General features: G+C 42.4%; 1 protein-coding gene across 3 annotated transcripts in view; it reads left to right on the top strand.

The window, feature by feature from the left end:
- Window positions 1–16,836, top strand: part of LOC307021326 (death-associated protein kinase 2) — a 29,304-nt gene extending 12,468 nt beyond the window's left edge. For all 3 annotated transcript variants that reach the window (XM_079653343.1, XM_079653342.1, XM_079653344.1), the window contains exons 4-10: window positions 1,183–1,321; window positions 1,405–1,534; window positions 2,102–2,150; window positions 11,650–11,676; window positions 12,600–12,752; window positions 16,389–16,434; window positions 16,693–16,836. In XM_079653343.1, the coding sequence (XP_079509469.1) occupies window positions 1,183–1,321; window positions 1,405–1,534; window positions 2,102–2,150; window positions 11,650–11,676; window positions 12,600–12,752; window positions 16,389–16,434; window positions 16,693–16,821 (673 nt within the window). In that variant the 3' untranslated portion in view covers window positions 16,822–16,836. The remainder of the gene's footprint in view (window positions 1–1,182; window positions 1,322–1,404; window positions 1,535–2,101; window positions 2,151–11,649; window positions 11,677–12,599; window positions 12,753–16,388; window positions 16,435–16,692) is intronic.
- The last annotated feature ends 2,353 nt before the right edge of the window (window positions 16,837–19,189 follow it).

Here is a 19,189-nt window from a genome sequence, read left to right as displayed (position 1 = left end):
AACATTAAAGTATGGAGACATGCCACAGTAGAGGGACAAAATACAAATATGAGCAGAATAATTCCTCTTTAAATGTTACAGATCTGCAATAGTAATGCAAGTGAGGATGAACATATAACTCTCAAGAATAATAAAGATCAACTCTAAAATCTAAAATTTTAGGAAAAGTAGACTTTCATCTAAAAAGCAAATGGGTATGGTTTTGAGGTGGATTTGAATGTGGTGATGATGTCAGACTGTCTGGTGTGTGGGGGGGGGGAGTTCCAGAGTCTGGGTGCAGTGCAGCTGAAAGACTAGCACTAGCGGAGGGAGCAGGGGGGGGGGTAATCCTGAAGGAGGGCAGTGAGATAGGGGGGGGCGGGCTGTGGAGGTGAGCAGGACGTTTTTGTAGTCAACAGGTATGAACCAGTTGGAGGAGGATGGGGTGGGGGAGGGCTCAGTATCATTTGGTGCTTTGTTGGGGATTTAGGGGAGAGCATCGCAGAAGTCAACCCAGGAAGTGACTGATCCATCACCAAGATCTCTGTGCTGGATGGGCGGAGTTTGTATCTATGACAACAATATCTATGACAACAATATCGAGACAACGTGTCACCGCTGTTGCTAGATAGATAATAAAATCCAATGATGCAATTCTAGTGTATAAGGGCTACTTTATATTTGTTTTATTACCTTGAGCACCAATTGGAAGCTGCTTCTCTCAGACTTTGTATGAATGAGCTGTGTCACTTCGTGGCTGCAGAAAATGTCTCTGTCAATTCTCCGGCCGTAACCTCCAATAAACCTTCAGTGTCTGCCATCAAGTCGAACTCTCCTGTGTTCTCATTGTGTTTCAAGTCCTTGCTCCAGAGGTTTCCTTTACAGTTATGATGGCTTCTATCTGAAAGACACGACCAAAAACAAGCTTGTCCTCCAATTTCTATTGTGGCCTCACCAGCACTTTTCTGGAAAGTGTAATATTTTCCACTGAAAGCTAAAAAAAGCAGTGCGCTCAGAAAAAGAACGCGCTCTGTGCTCATTGGAATCAACTGAAAGAAACGATGTTCAGAGAAATTCGCTATATGGACGATCTCTACTGTTGTCTTTCCCTGTATGATGTTCTGCTGCTTTGTCCCTGTCCTGTTCAGGGTTTGGTCAAAAATAAGAGAAACACCTGACTGTAAGACACTCCTCTGTTTTCAGTGTTACTGGAGGGGAGTTGTTTGACTTCATTGCTGAAAAGGAGAACCTGCTGGAGAGTGAGGCTATCGAGTTCATGGAGCAGATCCTGAAGGGGCTGGGGTTCATGCACAGCAAGAACATCGTACACTTTGACCTCAAGGTACCAGCTAACTGAAGACAACCACTGCCTGCTGCTGATGATGTTTCAAACACAGCTGTGATATCATTTCTCTCTCCATCCAGCCAGAAAACATCATGCTGTCAGACAGAGTGGCCCCGCACCCCAACATCAAACTCATCGACTTCGGCCTCGCACACCGCTTCCATCAGGGGGAGGAGTACAGGAGCTCCAGCGGCACCCCGCAGTACATTGGTGAGGAGGAAGAGTTATTTTTTAGATCTGGTAGATTCCTCCAACATTGTGTACAGATATGAAATCATTCATTAATATCACCTAAGATGTACCATCTCAAAATATTGTTTTCTTTGTACATGCACTTCATGGTTTTTTGATCTTATATTTACCATTTATTGTATTTTTTCCGTATTGTTTTGTACCACTGCCAGACAAAATAAATCCAACATTAACCATTGCAACATCTTTATGCAAGCTTAAATATGAGGACATTTTCTATGTTTATATTTTTCCCTTGGTTTTTTACATTATGGGAGTAATTGGGTAGTCGTTAAAGACATTACATTAATAACAATGGAAGAAATATTATTTTATTACAAGATATGCCACTTTTATGGTTGAATTTCCACTTTTGTTCAGTGGCTCATGTTTGATTAAGCTACTGCTCATGGGATCTCTCGATCTCTATCTCTGTCTCTCTTCTTTGCTTGCTTGCTATGCCAGTTTAATTCAATTGAATATGCTTTGTTAGCATGCACACAGTTTTTAAAAAAGCATCACTGGCTCTGTCTCTCTCTGTCACAGCCCCTGAAGTGATCACCAGTGACCCTCTGAGCACAGCAGCAGATATGTGGTGAGCACATTTCCACATCTCGTTATTGTACACCCCACACTGTGATTCCAAAAGGTGTTGGACTATTTTCAGCATCTCTGTATTTGCTGTCTATATAGAGGGAGAGCATATTATTCTGTTAGAAATGTCGGGCCTGTCCTGAGGCCTTCTCTTCTAATTTAATAGCCTGCAAAAAACACAATATACCATGATTGGTAATTGTTTTTTATTTACAAGGTTTGTGTCAGTAACTTAGTTGAAACTAAATTCTATGACGTCAAGTGTAAGGACAACCTTTGCTGCCACACTATCACATATGGTATTATCGTAGACTCTTCTTCAGTAGGGGGGCCACAAAGCTCAGTGTTACAGGGGTACTTGCCCCTGTTGCCCCCCCTCCCTCACACCGACAGCGGCCTCAAACATTTACATTAGGAGAAACGCGCTGCACAAACGATTGCAAATATAAAAAGTGTGCCAAAACACATGCAAATGGGGAAACATCCCCACCAACTTCAGGAAACATACGCAGCTATAACTAAAAGCTGCATAAACCAAACACTGCAAAAACAAAACGCTGCAAGAAGCTGAAAACACAACGGAAACCAGAGCACTCTTTGACGTTCAGGATTATAAAGCTGAACAACTGTCTCTGTTGCAGAGTTAGAAATCTCATAACTGAAAGTGTTTGTCAGTATATCTGAAATGACTAGGTTAGCTACGTTAGCTAGCTAGCTTACAGCAGATCTGCAGTACATCAGAAGGAGCCATGTGATCACTTTGTTAAAATAAGCCTATCAAACATTTTAGGTACGTTTCCAACAACAGAGACAGTGGTTCAGCTTTATAATACTGAATGTCACCAAGCGCTCCTTACCAGCTGTGTGCGTCACTTTTTAGTGTCCCCTGGTCTCCCAGCTGTGTGCATCACTTTTTAGTGTCCCCTGGTCTCCCAGCTGTGTGCGTCACTTTTTAGTGTCCCCCGGTGTCCCAGCTGTGTGCATCACTTTTTAGTGTCCCCTGGTCTCCCCGCTGTGTTGTAAACTGTGATCGTTATTCTCGCGTCCAGGAGAGAAGCTTTAAAGAGGAGACTAATAGAGTCTCTGAGAAGGTTCAATTGGGTATTTTAATTAAAAGAAGCGCGGTAATGTTACAAGCAGAATATTGTTCAGGTGAGGAGAGAAAAGTTGCAGCTTCCTCTCGCATGTGCTCGCCCGAGCAGAAGAGGCTTCACAAGCCTTCGTCCTTCCCGCTTGCTGGCTGTTCGCTCCTCCTCTCTGGGAGCTGTAGTGACGTAGGGGACTTACCCCCTCGTTCTTCTGTGTCCGATATTGCGTTAAACGGAAGATTCCGACATTTTACATTCATTGCTTACTTCCACATACCCTCTCTCCTCCTTATCACTTTCATAACTTTATATGTAATACATGTTAACGGCGTCAATAGCCACTTTAATGATACTAATTCAATCAGGAGAGACGTGATGTATGGAATACATGTTTATTATCGGGTCACATTATATAAATGAAACATAATGATGACAGTTTATAACAAGTGAATGAAATGGTGTTTGGCGATTAGGCCCAGGTTTTGTAGGATGTCATTCGGGAAGGGAAGAACCGTTTCCGATGAACCCCCCCGGGTCTAGACACTGGTGGTGGTGATAAGTGGTTAGGTCCGGTTGGAAGGGAGAAGGTTGAGCTTGGCCCTGAGTTGGAAGCAGGAGGCGAAGGGGTGGAGGAGGGTTGCGCGTTGACACCTGGAAGACAGCTGCTGGAAAAGGGGAGAGCATATATAGAGGGATTAACAGGTGCGATGATTAGGCTTGTGAATGGAGGGAAGTGATAGGTTAGCTGAGGAGTGGGGAGTGGCGCTCCCTATCCTTTAGTGAAGGGAGCGAGTATTGCCATGACGCGCAATACGAAGTGATAGGTCTTCCTGCCTGAACTTGCGCTGAGCTTCATTTCAATCAGGGGAGACGTGATGTATGGAATACATGTTTATTATCGGGTCACATTATATAAATGAAACATAATGATGACAGTTTATAACAAGTGAATGAAATGGTGTTTGGCGATTAGGCCCAGGTTTTGTAGGATGTCATTCGGGAAGGGAAGAACCGTTTCCGATGAACCCCCAAAAGAAGTGAAGGTATGAAGTACTGAACGTGATGAAATCTTACCTTGTGGGATGCAGTGGAAATCTATGGATGAAAAGAGAGGTTAATACATGTGGGTATTTAGGCATCCTCCCTGGACGTACAGGGCTTCCTGGACGTACAGGGCATCCTGGACATACAGGGCGTCCTGGACATACGGGGCTTCCCGGACGTACGGGGCATCCCGGACATACGGGGCGTCCCGGACATACGGGGCATCCCGGACGAACGGGGCATCCTGGACGTACAGGGCATCCCGGACGTACGGGGCAACCTGACTTCGCAGGGACACATTTTATACAGACCCGAAGGTTACAACCTGGATGTACAGGGTTAGACATGCAAGGATAAACATGAGCCGCGGGGCGAATATACGTGCTGACATGCTAAGAACCACCACCAGTTATATGCATACGTACCAATTAGAAGGTTGGAGAGACCTTTGGATAGCCAGCACGGCACTGGCGTTCGGACGAATGTAGTATGAGAAGCGGTTGTTGTAGGGAAGAGGAACAATTACCTTGATTGCGGCAGGTTTGCTGCACCTATCCTGAACGAGCCCTGAAATGCTCTTAAGACACCACCACCAGTTATATGCATGTTTACCAGAGGTAAACTGGAGAGATCTTGGATAGCCGGCACGAGCCGATGCCCGGCGAAGAGGGAGATGTAGACAATGTAATGCGGCTGTTAGCTTGAGTACAATGATGCATGAATATCATACCCTGCTTAACATAAGCCATGTGAGCATGAACCAAATATATGAGTGCAATATGAGCAGCATGAAATAATATTTGCTTAGGTAAATGCTGAGACATGACCCATGATATAGGCAGGGCTCAACGCTAACTTTTAAAAGTGGTTGCCAGGCTGGCAACCAGGCATCCGCTTTTGGTTGCCAACTGAAAATACGGTTGCCCTTTTTGATACCTTATATTTTAAATAATTAAGATGCTATACAGTTATACATCCACTTAATAATGAACATGTGACACGAGAATGTTCAAATGCTTTACAATAAGTAATTAACGCACTTATTTGAACCTAAGTGGTAGTAAACTTGTCCACCCTCAATTGCTGGTATACAAAATACCAGTAGTGCTGCTGTTGTCCTGTCTTCATAGATCCCTCACAAATGAATTGAGCAAGTCACCAGTTTCTTGATCATCCGTTGTCTCCCTTTCAAATGTGGGTTTTCTTGACCTTTGTGCTGACCACCACCATAGACCCATTGCCCTTCAGCATGAAGTCTTGGATTGGCCAGACTAATACATTTCTAATGTTAAATAAATGAAAACCATTCATACTTAAAGTCCATGTAATGTCCAAAATAAAAGTTATTCTGTGTTAATAAATCGCTTCATCACTTTCCACTGTTTCATTTGACATATCAACATCAATGATTCTTTCCATAAATACCCCCCAAATAACATGAAATGTGTGCCACTTTCCCGTGTTATTCCGCTCCGGTAGCGAAAAGCTTGCCAGCCATTAACCCAGCTGTGTGACGTCACACGTGGCAAACACCAGCCTCGTCTGGATTGTTTGTTTTGTATCCTTCCGCTATTTTCGCTCAACATATGTGTAACCGGACCTCGCTAAACTTTTTTTATCTAACAATTCATGATGGGGAAGCGATGTGTAGTTGTGAGCTGTGAATGTTTCCTGATTGCTATAAACATTGATCATGGGTGCTGGAAGATTGTGTACAAAACTCGGGTCAGAATTAAGTTACTACAGGTGTTATGCCAGCTTGAACTAAATGTCACCAGAGTACAGTGAACTTGCCTAGTGACTGAAATATATAAAAGTTGAAGTGAAATAGCCTAAGGCCAAAAATGAATTACGTCTGAATATCTTTATTATTTTTACCACTTTTAATTATTTGTGGGCTCGCACATATACCAAAATAGACTAATGTACACTGCAATAAAGATAAAATGTTACAAGTGAAAAATTAACAAAAGAACCCTTTTTTATTTATCAAACAGTAAATTAATACAATCTTACAAATTTGTGATTTGGAAAATGTTGTTATATTTACATGTTTATTTGGAAAAATAATATTGTAAATGATGTACTTTGTAAATTATTTACATCATGCGAAACCATTTTAACCAGTTCAGCTGCATGACTTATGTCAAATTACAGATTTGGCCATTGAAATCCCTGATAGCGGCCTCCCGGCTCAGGGTAAGTCTTCCGTATCTCGGTTACAGCACATGCAGCGGGACTCTGATTTTTGGGCCGAGTAGGCCTACACCCCAGCACCAACGTACAAACTGTCGATAAGCTGTATATCGATACTTCCTAATGAAAAAAAAGTATACAGATTATAAATATATTTGGAGAAAAATAAAATGTTATGTAGTAGCCTACTATTATGTAGCAATTGTTACAAATTGGCTTATAACATGATATTTGTATTTTACTTGTACAAAATAAATATGAGGTTATACATGACTGCTTGACAGAATCATAGACCTCTTATATATTTCCTCACATGTGTAGTTGTTTCTTTTCTCAAGCATACATTGAACTTGCATACACAGAAAAAATAAAAGCCAAGCTGTTTTTGACTGCTTGAAAGAGTTTAATGGTATCTTTAAAAGTGTACCATATCTGTAGCGACTAAAAGTATTATATGAAAGCAAAGCTGCAATAGGCAGTTGGGTCAATCAATATTTACTTACTGGTGTAGTGGGCCATCAACTGCTCTGTGTTGTTGTTTGTATTGAAGATACGCTATTTTCAGTGTCCAAACACTGAGACAGCCTTCTCTAAAGCCTGGGTGGCTAATAATGCACCTTGGTTTCTCGTCGGTGTCTTCTATCTGGCAGAGTCCTGCACGGGTCTGATTTTCAAGACCCGCTCCCGCCCCGCACCCGTGACGTGCAGTAGGCCTACCGAACCCGCCCCGCTACCCGCACATATTGCCAATTAGTCCCGCAACCCGACCCGACCCGCCGGCACATGATCCGCAACCCGACCCGAACCCGCATATATATAAGCAGTGACAACGTGCAATTATTAACACACGCAGTTGCATATTTGGCTCAAAAAGCCTGGGATGTTGTTTATTTTCTCCATCTAGGATGACACCAAAAGCCTCCCAGACGTTGGATTTTGCTCTTGAGGGAGAGTTATTGAAAATGCTGTATTCTCCGCTATAGAGAGCTTCACCTCAGCCATTCAGAATGTGGTGCGCTCAGCAGCAGATAGATGCACTGCAGAGGTTATGATTATGCTCGGTACCGCGGAGGAGAGGTCTGAGGATTTAAACATTAAACTAAATTATTATTGTTTAAATATATTTATTATGCAACACCCGCAACCGGACCCGCATCATCTTTGTTTTACCCAGAAGCGAACCCGGAAAAAAGCGTTTGAAAAAATACCACCCGCAAATCACCTTTTTTGCGGGTCACCCGTCGGGTACCCGCGGATACCCGACCCGATGCAGGACTCTGCTATCTGGTCAGTAGGTTGCAAACTGTCTATTTGTTCCATCACCTGCCAGATCTCTCTGCAGCATACACATTCATCTGCAGTGGGCATGCTTTCACAGCATTGACATGTACACCTGAATATTGTACATAACATTAAAAAACAAAACAATATCTGCCGGACGTGTGAGGAACAGATGACAAATTAAGATCGACATTTAGTGCAGGTCAAACTAAATAAAACAGAATTTACCATTCAGTATTGCCGACTCGAGTCTCGCCGGCTGCGGAATCCGCTTCTCTTTCACAAGTTTCTGCCTCGTTGTTCGATTGCTGGGCAGGAGGCTCGTACTTATAAGGCAAAATGCCTTGAAGTGAAAGGCTAGCTGGTTCACTCTCTACTTCTGTAACTGAATCCAGATAACCCACTGAATCTGAGCTTGAATGATCGCTGTCGCTGTCGCTGTCTGAAGTTATCGCGTTGCTTGCCATTTGGACTGATTTGATCAAATGGCAATGTTTGCCACGTGTGACGTCACCGCTCGTTCGGGAGTGATCGGGGGCGTACTCGGCAAACTTCGGAACCAACATCGGTTTTTAACGTATATGTCATTTAATTATGACGAAACTTTAAACATTTTTATTTATTTTTATTCTGGTGATATCTAAACTACATGTTAAAAAACACCTGTGTTAGATGCATTACATGGCCTTTAAACATTTGATATTAATTATTGATGCTGTAAATTACCTTTAATATGTCTAACTATATTTAAAATGTGTTACCTTTTTATAGAGTGATTATAATTTAATGCAACCATTTTCTATGGTAAAGTTTCGTTTTGCACTTTTATTTTGTAGTAATAAGATCGGGACTCTTATTTTGAAGGAACTTTTACCGGAAGTGAATAGAAAACATTCCTCTTTGTTTTTCGTTCGGGTTTTACCTTACGCTCCATCAGTTGAATCACTTTGAACATTCATTGGAGAAGTTGAGGTGTTGGCTGAACTTTTATCACACAGTCAAGCAACTTATTTTTGCTTCGCCATTTTGTTGTAAAACAAACACACGGCGCACCGCGCACGCGAGTAAACGTGCATCGCTTCTGGCTCCGTAATCACGCCAATGCACGTGCAATTTAAGTATCAGGTTCCGACTGGTCACAACAATTAAATATCACTCTTAAAAACGAATATGAACATTTATCTATTTTGGGGTGCACGTTTGCTGTCCTTATTTCTTATGTTAAAAACTGGTTGCCACTGATGGCAACCAAAGTCCAAGAAGTGGTTGACATTTCCAAATGGTTGCCAATGGCAACCGTTACTATCGAGCCCTGGTATAGGACTAGCTTAATTAGCAGTTTAATTACGCCACGGTGAGACGTAGATGCTGATGTGCTGGTTGGGTGATTAGACTGTCTTCTATCATCTTACATGAAAATCTCTTTCTCCCTGAAAGAAACCCCCAAAAACCACGGATGGGCAGCATCCGTGGCTGTGTGAAGCTTGAAACTGCGTTACTTACTGAGCATTGTGACGGGTAGTAGTTAGCCGAACTGCATAACTCCATGCTGTAACGCGTTACACCCGACACTGCCTGGAACTCACCTTAACCCTAAACTAAAGCAACGATATTCTCTCTTTTTTCCTCTCTCCTTTTTCTTCTTCTCTTTCTCTCTCTTCATCTTCGTTCTTCTCTTCTTTTGCTTTTCTCTTTCTTCTTCTTCTCTTTTCTTACCTGTTTTAGCGGTGAGGCGCAGGGAAAGGAGGCGAGCCTGCTGTGCGCTGAACCTGCTAGTAGTGATGTTACGTATTGCGCCGAGGCTTCGGAGCGTGTGTCGAGTAATCCCCAATCTTTTTGTGAAGCATGTATCGAGGCTTGTATCATTTTGGGCCAGTGACGTCATCGATGACAAGCGAACCTCGCTGCCTGTCGATACCACGTGACTGCTTCGGGAAGCGATTCATTTGAACCGTTGAGCCACAACGCTCATAATACCCATGGATGTATAACAAAAACCATATTACCCCTCCTGTACCCGGGTCCGCTGGTGACACGATGGAATTAAAAGAGCTCAGACCCTCACTTATATAGAGGTCGGAAAATGTCATAAGTATAAATAGATACAAGCATAAATAAATGTAGGAATAAAACATGAATAAATAAATGAATAAATGCAGATAAGATATATCCAGTGTTTTTTTTGGGTAGATTCAGCGTGTGGGCTGTGGCTCGCTGGAAAGCAGCCGACCCACGACCGCAGGGTTTGCTTATAGAAGCTACAGCTAAATGAGATAATGCAGTTAATAAATGTATTCCTGATATGGTTTAGCCTTCTCAGGCTACAACGTGGTTAAGTTTATGAATAATATTAAGGAATACGAATCCCTCTTTGCAATGTTTACCAGCCTCCTATATGCTTTTCAATCACAATCGTTCAACTGGAATGAAAACAATATTGTTAACATGAAAATAGGATTTTATGTCCGTTGTTTAGAGTTATTCTAAGGCTTTACTCATTGGGAACTCGGTATGAGATAGAGCGCAACTGTTGAGATTTCCAATTTGCCTGTTTTACACGCTTTGACCAACAGGGGTTTATGTTCAAATGAAGCCCATGATGAAGCCTCATGACATGAACCCTTTGCGAACCAATTGCTGGAAAGCTTCAAAGCTTCATAAGGCTTCATCTCGCCATCACTACCTGCTTGCCACCTAAGACGCACTTAGAGACCAGTACTGCGACTGAGCCGGGAGGAGAAGTAGCTTCGATGAGATGTAGCTTGAGCCCTGCCTGCCTGCAAGAGGGGTTGTGGTTGAAGCCGGAAGTGGGTGAAGCTTCGCAAGCGATGAGGGCCCGTTCCGCGTGAAGGCCGGAAGCGCCGCATTTGAGCGGCCCTGATGCCAGTGATGCCCTCTCGAGAGACTGAAGGCGTGTGTCAATTGTTTGCCTGAAGTAGCCCTTTTCCATTAAGCCGGAGGAACTTCCGTGGAGCTCAGTATCCTTGTCTTTTTCTTCCGCATCCGGGTTTGCGGGGTGGCCGGCTAGAACCGCTAGCCAACTGGGGAACGCCCCCTGTAGCTTAATCCGCAAGACTGCGGAGCTGATGAATTAATACCCGGAGCTGGGACGAAGCCCTGCTGCTGCTTGCGCGTTGACACCTGGAAGACAGCTGATGGAAAAGGGGAGAGCATATATAGAGGGATTAACAGGTGCGATGATTAGGCTTGTGAATGGAGGGAAGTGATAGGTTAGCTGAGGAGTGGGGAGTGGCGCTCCCTATCCTTTAGTGAAGGGAGCGAGTATTGCCATGACGCGCAATACGAAGTGATAGGTCTTCCTGCCTGAACTTGCGCTGAGCTTCATTAGACGGTAATCCCGGATGTCGTCATGAAGGATATTCAGAATAAAAGCTTGGTATTGAGAACTTCCGGTCTTTTCCAGAATTAAAATAGCATTAAAACTGACGGTATGTTCTAACTAAATTATGCCATCAAAACATTGATTTTAATTTCTAACAGTGTGCATCACTTTTTAGTGTCCCCTGGTCTCCCAGCTGTGTGCATCACTTTTTAGTGTCCCCTGGTCTCCGTTGTGTTTTGAACTTCTTGCAGCGTTTGGTTTATGCAGCTTTTAGTAAATGCTGCACGTTTCCTCAAGTTGGTGGACACGTTTCTCCATTTGCATGTGTTTTGGTATATTTGTGTTTTTGTATTTGCATCATTTCTGAAACTGCAGTGCGTTTCTCCTGATGGAAATGTTTTTGCCCTGTCAGTCTCCGTACACTGTCCAACATCTCAGTGTCAGCAGACTTCCCCTGACGTTTTGAGAAGGCAGCATTTGTGTTCTGTTTGTCACACACTAATGAAACGTGTATGACTGTGTGCGTCTTGTGTTTCTTTCTGCTGCAGGAGCATCGGAGTTATTACCTTCATACTGTAAGTTGTTAATGTTGCTGTTTTGGGGGGGCATGTCAGTTCTTGTCGACATTACACATGTTATTGTAATTTTTGAATGATCTGACAGCTCACATACTGTATAAGCATCTGCTGACTCATTGATACTCTGAATTCAGCCACTGTGTGTGTTGATCGTTAACCATCATGTGTATTACACAGGGTTGGGAGGGTAACTTCAGAAATGTATTCCATTTACTAGTACAGGTAATAACTAAATATCAATAAGATGTTTTTACTGAAGTGTATAATGTAAGACAACAGAACAATGTGACCTTAAGAAAGAAGAAACCAAGATATTTAGGCTCAGAAATGATCTTATTAATAGGAAGACCTTCCTTTCACTCAGCAGATTCAGACAGCAGCCTGTACACCAACAATGAAACACATGAGCACATCCTACAGTTTAAAAAAGCAGAAATACAATCTGAGCTGACAGAAAATGCTCCGTTTTAGTTTAATACACACAGTTAAGCTCACACACACTATTTTATGAACATACAGGTTCACCTGCTGAATTAAAAACAGAACAAATGAAGCAAAGAAAGTAAAAACCATAAAGCAGATTCAGGCAGTAGAAATATAGATTCACTCTGAAAGTATTAACCTACAGAACAGTACAGTTTACAGAGAAGAGATAACATCTGATTCTTTACAACAAACACTGATCTTTTTTGGACACTGTAATCCTGATAGTTATCAACTACAGTAATCTTATTGCATCTGTTTTTATGTAACTGTAAAGGAATACAATTACTTTTATTGTATCCTGATTATGTAATCCTGTTACTTCCCAAGCCTGATTATACCCTTCCAATTTGACCTGTTATCTGGAGTGGAATCACAGAGACATACCTTGCAGATATATATTGCCGTCTAACTCCTGCTGTGCTCTCTGTCCTCAGATTGAGTGGTCTGTCACCCTTCCAAGGGGACACTGATGATGAAACGCTGAGGAACATCATCGTCATGAACTACGAGTTCGCTGCTCAGTACTTCAGCATGACCAGCTCCATGGCCAAAGACTTCATCCAGAAGCTGCTGGTGAAAGATCCCAGGTATGTGGTATAGGTACACGATCTGTCATGGGGGGTTTATGTTGCACTCTTAGACACAAAAGAGACTTGTGTGCATTAGTTTAAAATATATTCCAGAAACACACGTACATCAGTGCAATGTGGCTGCATACTGAAGGCTATGTCTAATGAGCGATGCATCAGCAAAAAAAATTGTTTACATTCATAAACTTTGAATGAAATACAAATATCAAACAAGTCTGCAAACACAACATATACACCCTATATATATATATATACAGTGGGGCCAAAAATAAATAAAAGTATTTAGTCAACAACCAATTGTGCAAGTTCTCCCACTTAAAAAGATGAGAGAGGCCTGTAATTTTCATCCTAGGTATACCTCAACTATGAGAGACAAAATGAGAAAAAATCCAGAAAATCACATTGTCTGATTTTTAAAGAATTTATTTGCAAATGGTGGAATGGTGGAAAATAAGTATTTGGTCAATAACAAAAGTTAATCTCAATACTTTGTTATATACCCTTTGTTGGCATTGACAGAGGTCAAACGTTTTCTGTAAGTCTTCACAAGGTTTTCACACACTGTTGCTGGTATTTTGGCCCATTCCTCCATGCAGATCTCCTCTAGAGCAGTGATGCTTTGGGGCTGTCGCTGGGCAACACAGACTTTCAACTCCCTCCAAAGATTATCTATGGGGTTGAGATCTGGAGACTGGCTAGGCCACTCCAGGACCTTGAAATGCTTCTTACAAAGCCACTCCTTCGTTGCCCGGGCGGTGTGTTTGGGATCATTGTCATGCTGAAAGACCCAGCCACATTTCATCTTCAATGCCCTTGCTGATGGAAGGAGGTTGTCACTCAAAATCTCACGATACATGGCCCCATTCATTCTTTCCTTTACACGGATCAGTCGTCCTGGTTCCTTTGCAGAAAAACAGCCCCAAAGCATGATGTTTCCACCCCCAGGTTTCACAGTAGGTATGGTGTTCTTTGGATGCAACTCAGCATTCTTTCTCCTCCAAACACGTCTAGTTGAGTTTTTACCAAAAGTTCTATTTTGGTTTCATCTAACCATATGACATTCTCCCAATCCTCTTCTGGATCATCTAAATGATCTCTAGCAAAGTTCAGACGGGCCTGGACATGTACTGGCTTAAGCAGGGGGACACGTCTGGCACTGCAGGATTTAAGTACCTGGCGGCGTAGTGTGTTACTGATGGTAGTCTTTGTTACTTTGGTCCCAGCTCTCTGCAGGTCATTGACTAGGTCCCCCCGTGTGGTTCAGGGATTTTTGCTCACCGTTCTTGTGATCATTTTGACCCCACGGGGTGAGATCTTGCGTGGAGTCCCAGATCGAGGGAGATTATCAGTGGTCTTGTATGTCTTCGATTTTCTAATAATTGCTCCCACAGTTGATTTCTTCACACCAAGCTGCTTACCTATTGAAGATTCAGTCTTCCCAGCCTGGTGCAGGTCTACAATTTTGTTTCTGGTGTCCTTTGATAGCTCTTTGGTCTTGGCCATAGTGGAGTTTGGAGTGTGACTGTTTGAGGTTGTGGACAGGTGTCTTTTATACTGATAACGAGTTCAAACAGGTGCCATTAATACAGTTAACAAGTGGAGGACAGAGGAGGCTCTTAAAGAAGAAGTTACAGGTCTGTGAGAGCCAGAAATCTTGTTTGTTTGTAGGTGACCAAATACTTATTTTCCATCATAATTTGCAAATAAATTCTTTAATTATCAGACAATGTAATTTCCTGGATTTTTTTTTCGTAGTTGAGGTGTACCTAGGATGAAAATTACAGGCCTCTTTCATCTTTTAAGTGGGAGAACTTGCACAATTGGTGGCTGACTAAATACTTTTTTGCCCCACTTTATATATATACCCTAACCCACAACTCATTATGTACCTTCAGGCATTAGTCCATATCAGCTAGCAGGTTAACTGTTTCGTTACTAAGCAACCACAACCTGCATGCTGTAATGAGTATGATGATGATAATGCAGTGATTTAAAAGAAAGCCTCACTGTCTAAACTAAACAAAGTCAGAACAAAGATAAATGGATTTCCAGCACTATAAATCCTCAGCACCACTGTAATCCAATCCAACTTTATTTATAAAGCACTTTACAACCTCCAGACCAAAGTGCTGAACAGAGAACCACACAACAGTTCACAAAACAAAAACAAATAAAGGTAAGAACAGAAAAATAATTGCCATAAAGTAAAAACAATATACCATTTAAAAGCAACCATCTACAAAGTGCAGAATGCTAACGTTGGGTTTTATGAACATTTAAAAAACGGACAGTGAAGAAGCCTCGCTAATGTGGGGGGGCAGAGCGGTCCACAGTTTAGGGGCTGCAGGAGCGACAGCACGGCCCCCCTTTGAGCTTTGACTTTGTGCTGGGTGCATTCAGGAGCAGGTGATCAGCTGACCTGAGAATGTGGGTGGTTGTGTGGGGGTGTAGCAGCTCAGAGAGGGAGGGCGGCGCCAGGCCATTGAGCTATTTAAAAGTATATACAATTGTTTTAAAATCCTTGACTGTATGGGCAGCCAGTGCGGTGAAGCTACAATGGGGGAAATGTGCTCATCAGGTTCAGGTTGTTTATTAACTGTTTGCAGATGAAAAGACATGGCGCTGAGTGGAGGCTTTGCTCAGCGCCATGCCAGATAAAGATGTTATGTGGAAAGAAGATTGAAATCCCCAGCCTCAATGACTACCGTCCAGTGGCACTCACTTCCATCATCATGAAGTGATTTGAGTGGTTATTCAAAACATTGACTAACCGCTCATGTTTGCCTCACGGTCGCTGAAACAGTGGGATAAAGGCAAAGCTGTAAACACAGAGGAGATCCTGTGAGCCACGCAGCACACGGATTCAGTTTAGCAGCAGGAGACACTGATGTTATTATTTGCAGCAAGATGGACATTTATAGATATAGATACAATATCCACTGTCTATTCAAATAAATGAAGAAATCTATAAATAGTCTATAAATATATCTAGCTACTTTCCAGCACTAGGCTTCTGTTTCTCCAGTCAGCCAAATGAATAACTGCTACCTCCACCTGTTGTGTTAGAAGGAGTTCTCTAATTCAGGAGAGGAGAATGATCATCTGTATTTAAACAGCAGTACAAAAGTTACTGAGTGCAGCTTTAAAGCTAAATACATGTCTATCCTTTATGAAAAATGAGATGCGGACATCACAGGCAGTTACCCCTTAGAGCCACAGGATGTCCACATAACATCTTTATCTGGCAGAGCGCTGGGCAGAGCCCCCTTGAAGAGCTTCATCCCAAACACTTTTATAGTGTTTCTACTATATCTTGAGCGAGGAGGACAATCCACGAATGGAGATAAAAGTCCAACACTCACCGGCAGCATCATTTAACGTTCGGCGATCTGCTCCAACAAATGACCTTTGTTACATTACATGACATTACACGTCACTTGTTAGACGCTTTTATCCAAAGCGACTTACATACTCAGTACTGTGGACAATCACCACAGGAGCAATTTGGGGTGGTTGTTCACAAACAACAGTATGTACTTTATGATGGTAGCAAAGACAACACTCTTTCACACACATTAGTTAACTAGTTAATTACCCCAGTTGGTGAACCACGTCTGTGTCTCTGTGTTGCAGTGAGAGGATGACGGCAGAGGAGTGTCTGCTGCACCCATGGATTAAGGTGACTACGAGTCATGCTGCATCAGTGTTTCCTGGTGTGTGTGTGTGTGTGTGTGTGTGTGTGTGTGTGTGTGTGTGTGTGTGTGTGTGTGTGTGTGTGTGTGTGTGTGTGTGTGTGTGTGTGTGTGTGTGTGTGTGTGTGTGTGTGTGTGTGTGTGTGTGTGTGTGTGTGTGTGTGTGTGTGTGTGTGTGTGTGTGTGTGTGTGTGTGTGTGTGTGTGTGTGTCTTTGTTAATCAATACAACTGCTCCCTGTTGCAGCCCATCACACGCACACAGGTGGCCAAAAGGAACCGATCCTCCATCAATATGAAGAGCTTTAAGAAGTTCAACGCCAGAAGGAAATGGAAGGTGAGTGTGGACATTTTGCCGAACCAGTATGGGCTGTAAGTGTAGTATAATATATTTATTATAAGATAAGATGCACCTTAACCCTAACCCTTATAAACAGGGATATTAAGGATACAAACAAGAACAAAATATAATAAGAATAACATGCATTAATAGTATGAATAGAAATAAGAAAAATAAACTCTGATCAGAATGTACTTATGAACAGATGTGAACAAGGTTAAATATACATTTAAATGTGCATGTACCAGTGTGGCTGAAATTGGTTTGTGCATACATCGCAACTATTATTAATGTTCATGGCAGGTTATTTTTATGGGCAACAGGGTTACATGATTGTGCAGCCTGATGGCTAAAGGGACAAAAAACCATCAAATCCACTGAATGATTGTCACTGCTCACCAAAACTGTGAGCAATATTAATGGATGTTAGAGAGAGAACTGAATGCAGAGTTAGAGGAGGGTTACTCAGTGGCTCATGAAGACAAATATCCTGACTATGGAGAACATAAATACCCGGATCATCCTCATCCAGTGGATCCATAAAGTGTGCTAACCTGTTTTCCTTTAGCCCGCCTCCAATTCCCCCTGTCACGCATGGGCAGTTCTAGGTTGGCAGGCCCGGTTCCAGAACAAAATGACTCAGTGTGCATCCGAGATTAGAGAGGGTGCAGTGGTAAAGTGCTATTTTTATAAGTGGGGAGTGGACCTAACACCCTCTAGGGCAGTGGTTCCCAACTGGTTGGTCGCGACCCAAAAGTGGTTCGCGGAACCGTTTCGAGTGGGTCTCGGATGTGTGAGTGAAGAAAAAAAAACAAATTGGAATTCTTTTTTTCTTTTTTTTGGGGGGGAAAAGTCAAACTTTTATTTTGAAGGCCCGATTTTCTAACGCTCTGCATGCAGGCATTGTCAGAGTGTACCAGAATGCATAGTTTATGTTAGTATTTCTAAAAATCTCCTGGGGGACAATCCCCCCAGACCCCCTTGGGTTGGGTTTTCAGCATGTGTGCCTTTTTATATACACTGAACAAAAATATAAATGCAACACTTTTTAGTTTTTGCTCCCATTTTTCATGAGATGAACTCAAAGATCTAAAACATTTTCTATATACACAAAATAACAATTTCTCTCAAATATTGTTCACAAATCTGAAAAAATCTGTGATAGTGAGCACTTCTCCTTTGCCGAGGTAATCCATCCCACCTCACAGGTGTGGCATATCAAGATGCTGATTAGACAGCATGATTATTGCACAGGTGTGCCTTAGGCTGGCCACAATAAAAGGCCACTCTGAAACGTGCAGTTTTGCTTTATTGGGGGGGTCTGGGGGGGTCCGAAAACCCTAGGGTTAAACCCTAACATGTCACCCATCTCCTTCGCATAGAGTTGATCAGGTTGTTGATTGTGGCCTGTGGAATGTTGGTCCACTCCTCTTCAATGGCTGTGCGAAGTTGCTGGATATTGGCAGGAACTGGAACACGCTGCCGTATACGCCGATCCAGAGCATCCCAAACATGCTCAATGGGTGACATGTTAGGGTTAGGGTTAGGTTTTAACCCTAGGGTTTTCGGACCCCCCCAGACCCCCCAATAAAGCAAAACTGCACGTTTCAGAGTGGCCTTTTATTGTGGCCAGCCTAAGGCACACCTGTGCAATAATCATGCTGTCTAATCAGCATCTTGATATGCCACACCTGTGAGGTGGGATGGATTATCTCGGCAAAGGAGAAGTGCTCACTATCACAGATCTTTTTCAGATTTGTGAACAATATTTGAAAGAAATGGTTATTTTGTGTATATAGAACATGTTTTAGATCTTTGAGTTAATCTCATGAAAATGGGAGCAAAAACAAAAGTGTTGCATTTATATTTTTGTTCAGTGTAGTCTCATTAAACTTTTTTAAACCGGTGTTTGGGGCAACGAAGACGGCTGCGGCTGCTTCGCCTCCGTGGGCGAGGCAGGCAAAGCCGGCGAGTCAGGCGGGAGGACGTTAGTGTCCACGACAGTGGCCGCGGGTAACGTAATGTCCCCATGATCTGAACTGTTATTACCTGCAGTAGATGCAGTGTTACTGCTGGCGATAAGGGCTGGTTGTTTTAACCATGTTCTGATCTCCACCATTGACTGCTGTGTGAGCACCTTACAGATGATGAACGCGCAGCGGCACAGGTCACGCGCACCTGACATAATAACTTTACTTACCGTTTAAATTGACCAAATAAATGCAGCAGACAATGTTATTTAACCACAATTACAATTCATTTTATTTTCAACTATATTGAATTATATAACAACAATTATTATTATTGTTATTATATATGTAATATTTTTCACTTTTTATTAATTTTCTTTTTTTTTACTTTAAATTATTTATTTTTTTCGCTTTTAATTTTTCAAATGAGGGTC

The sequence above is a fragment of the Notothenia rossii genome (assembly GCF_949606895.1).
Source record: "Notothenia rossii genome assembly, chromosome: 10".
Lineage (NCBI taxonomy): Eukaryota > Metazoa > Chordata > Actinopteri > Perciformes > Nototheniidae > Notothenia > Notothenia rossii.
This window is presented reverse-complemented; position numbering and strand designations above follow the sequence as displayed.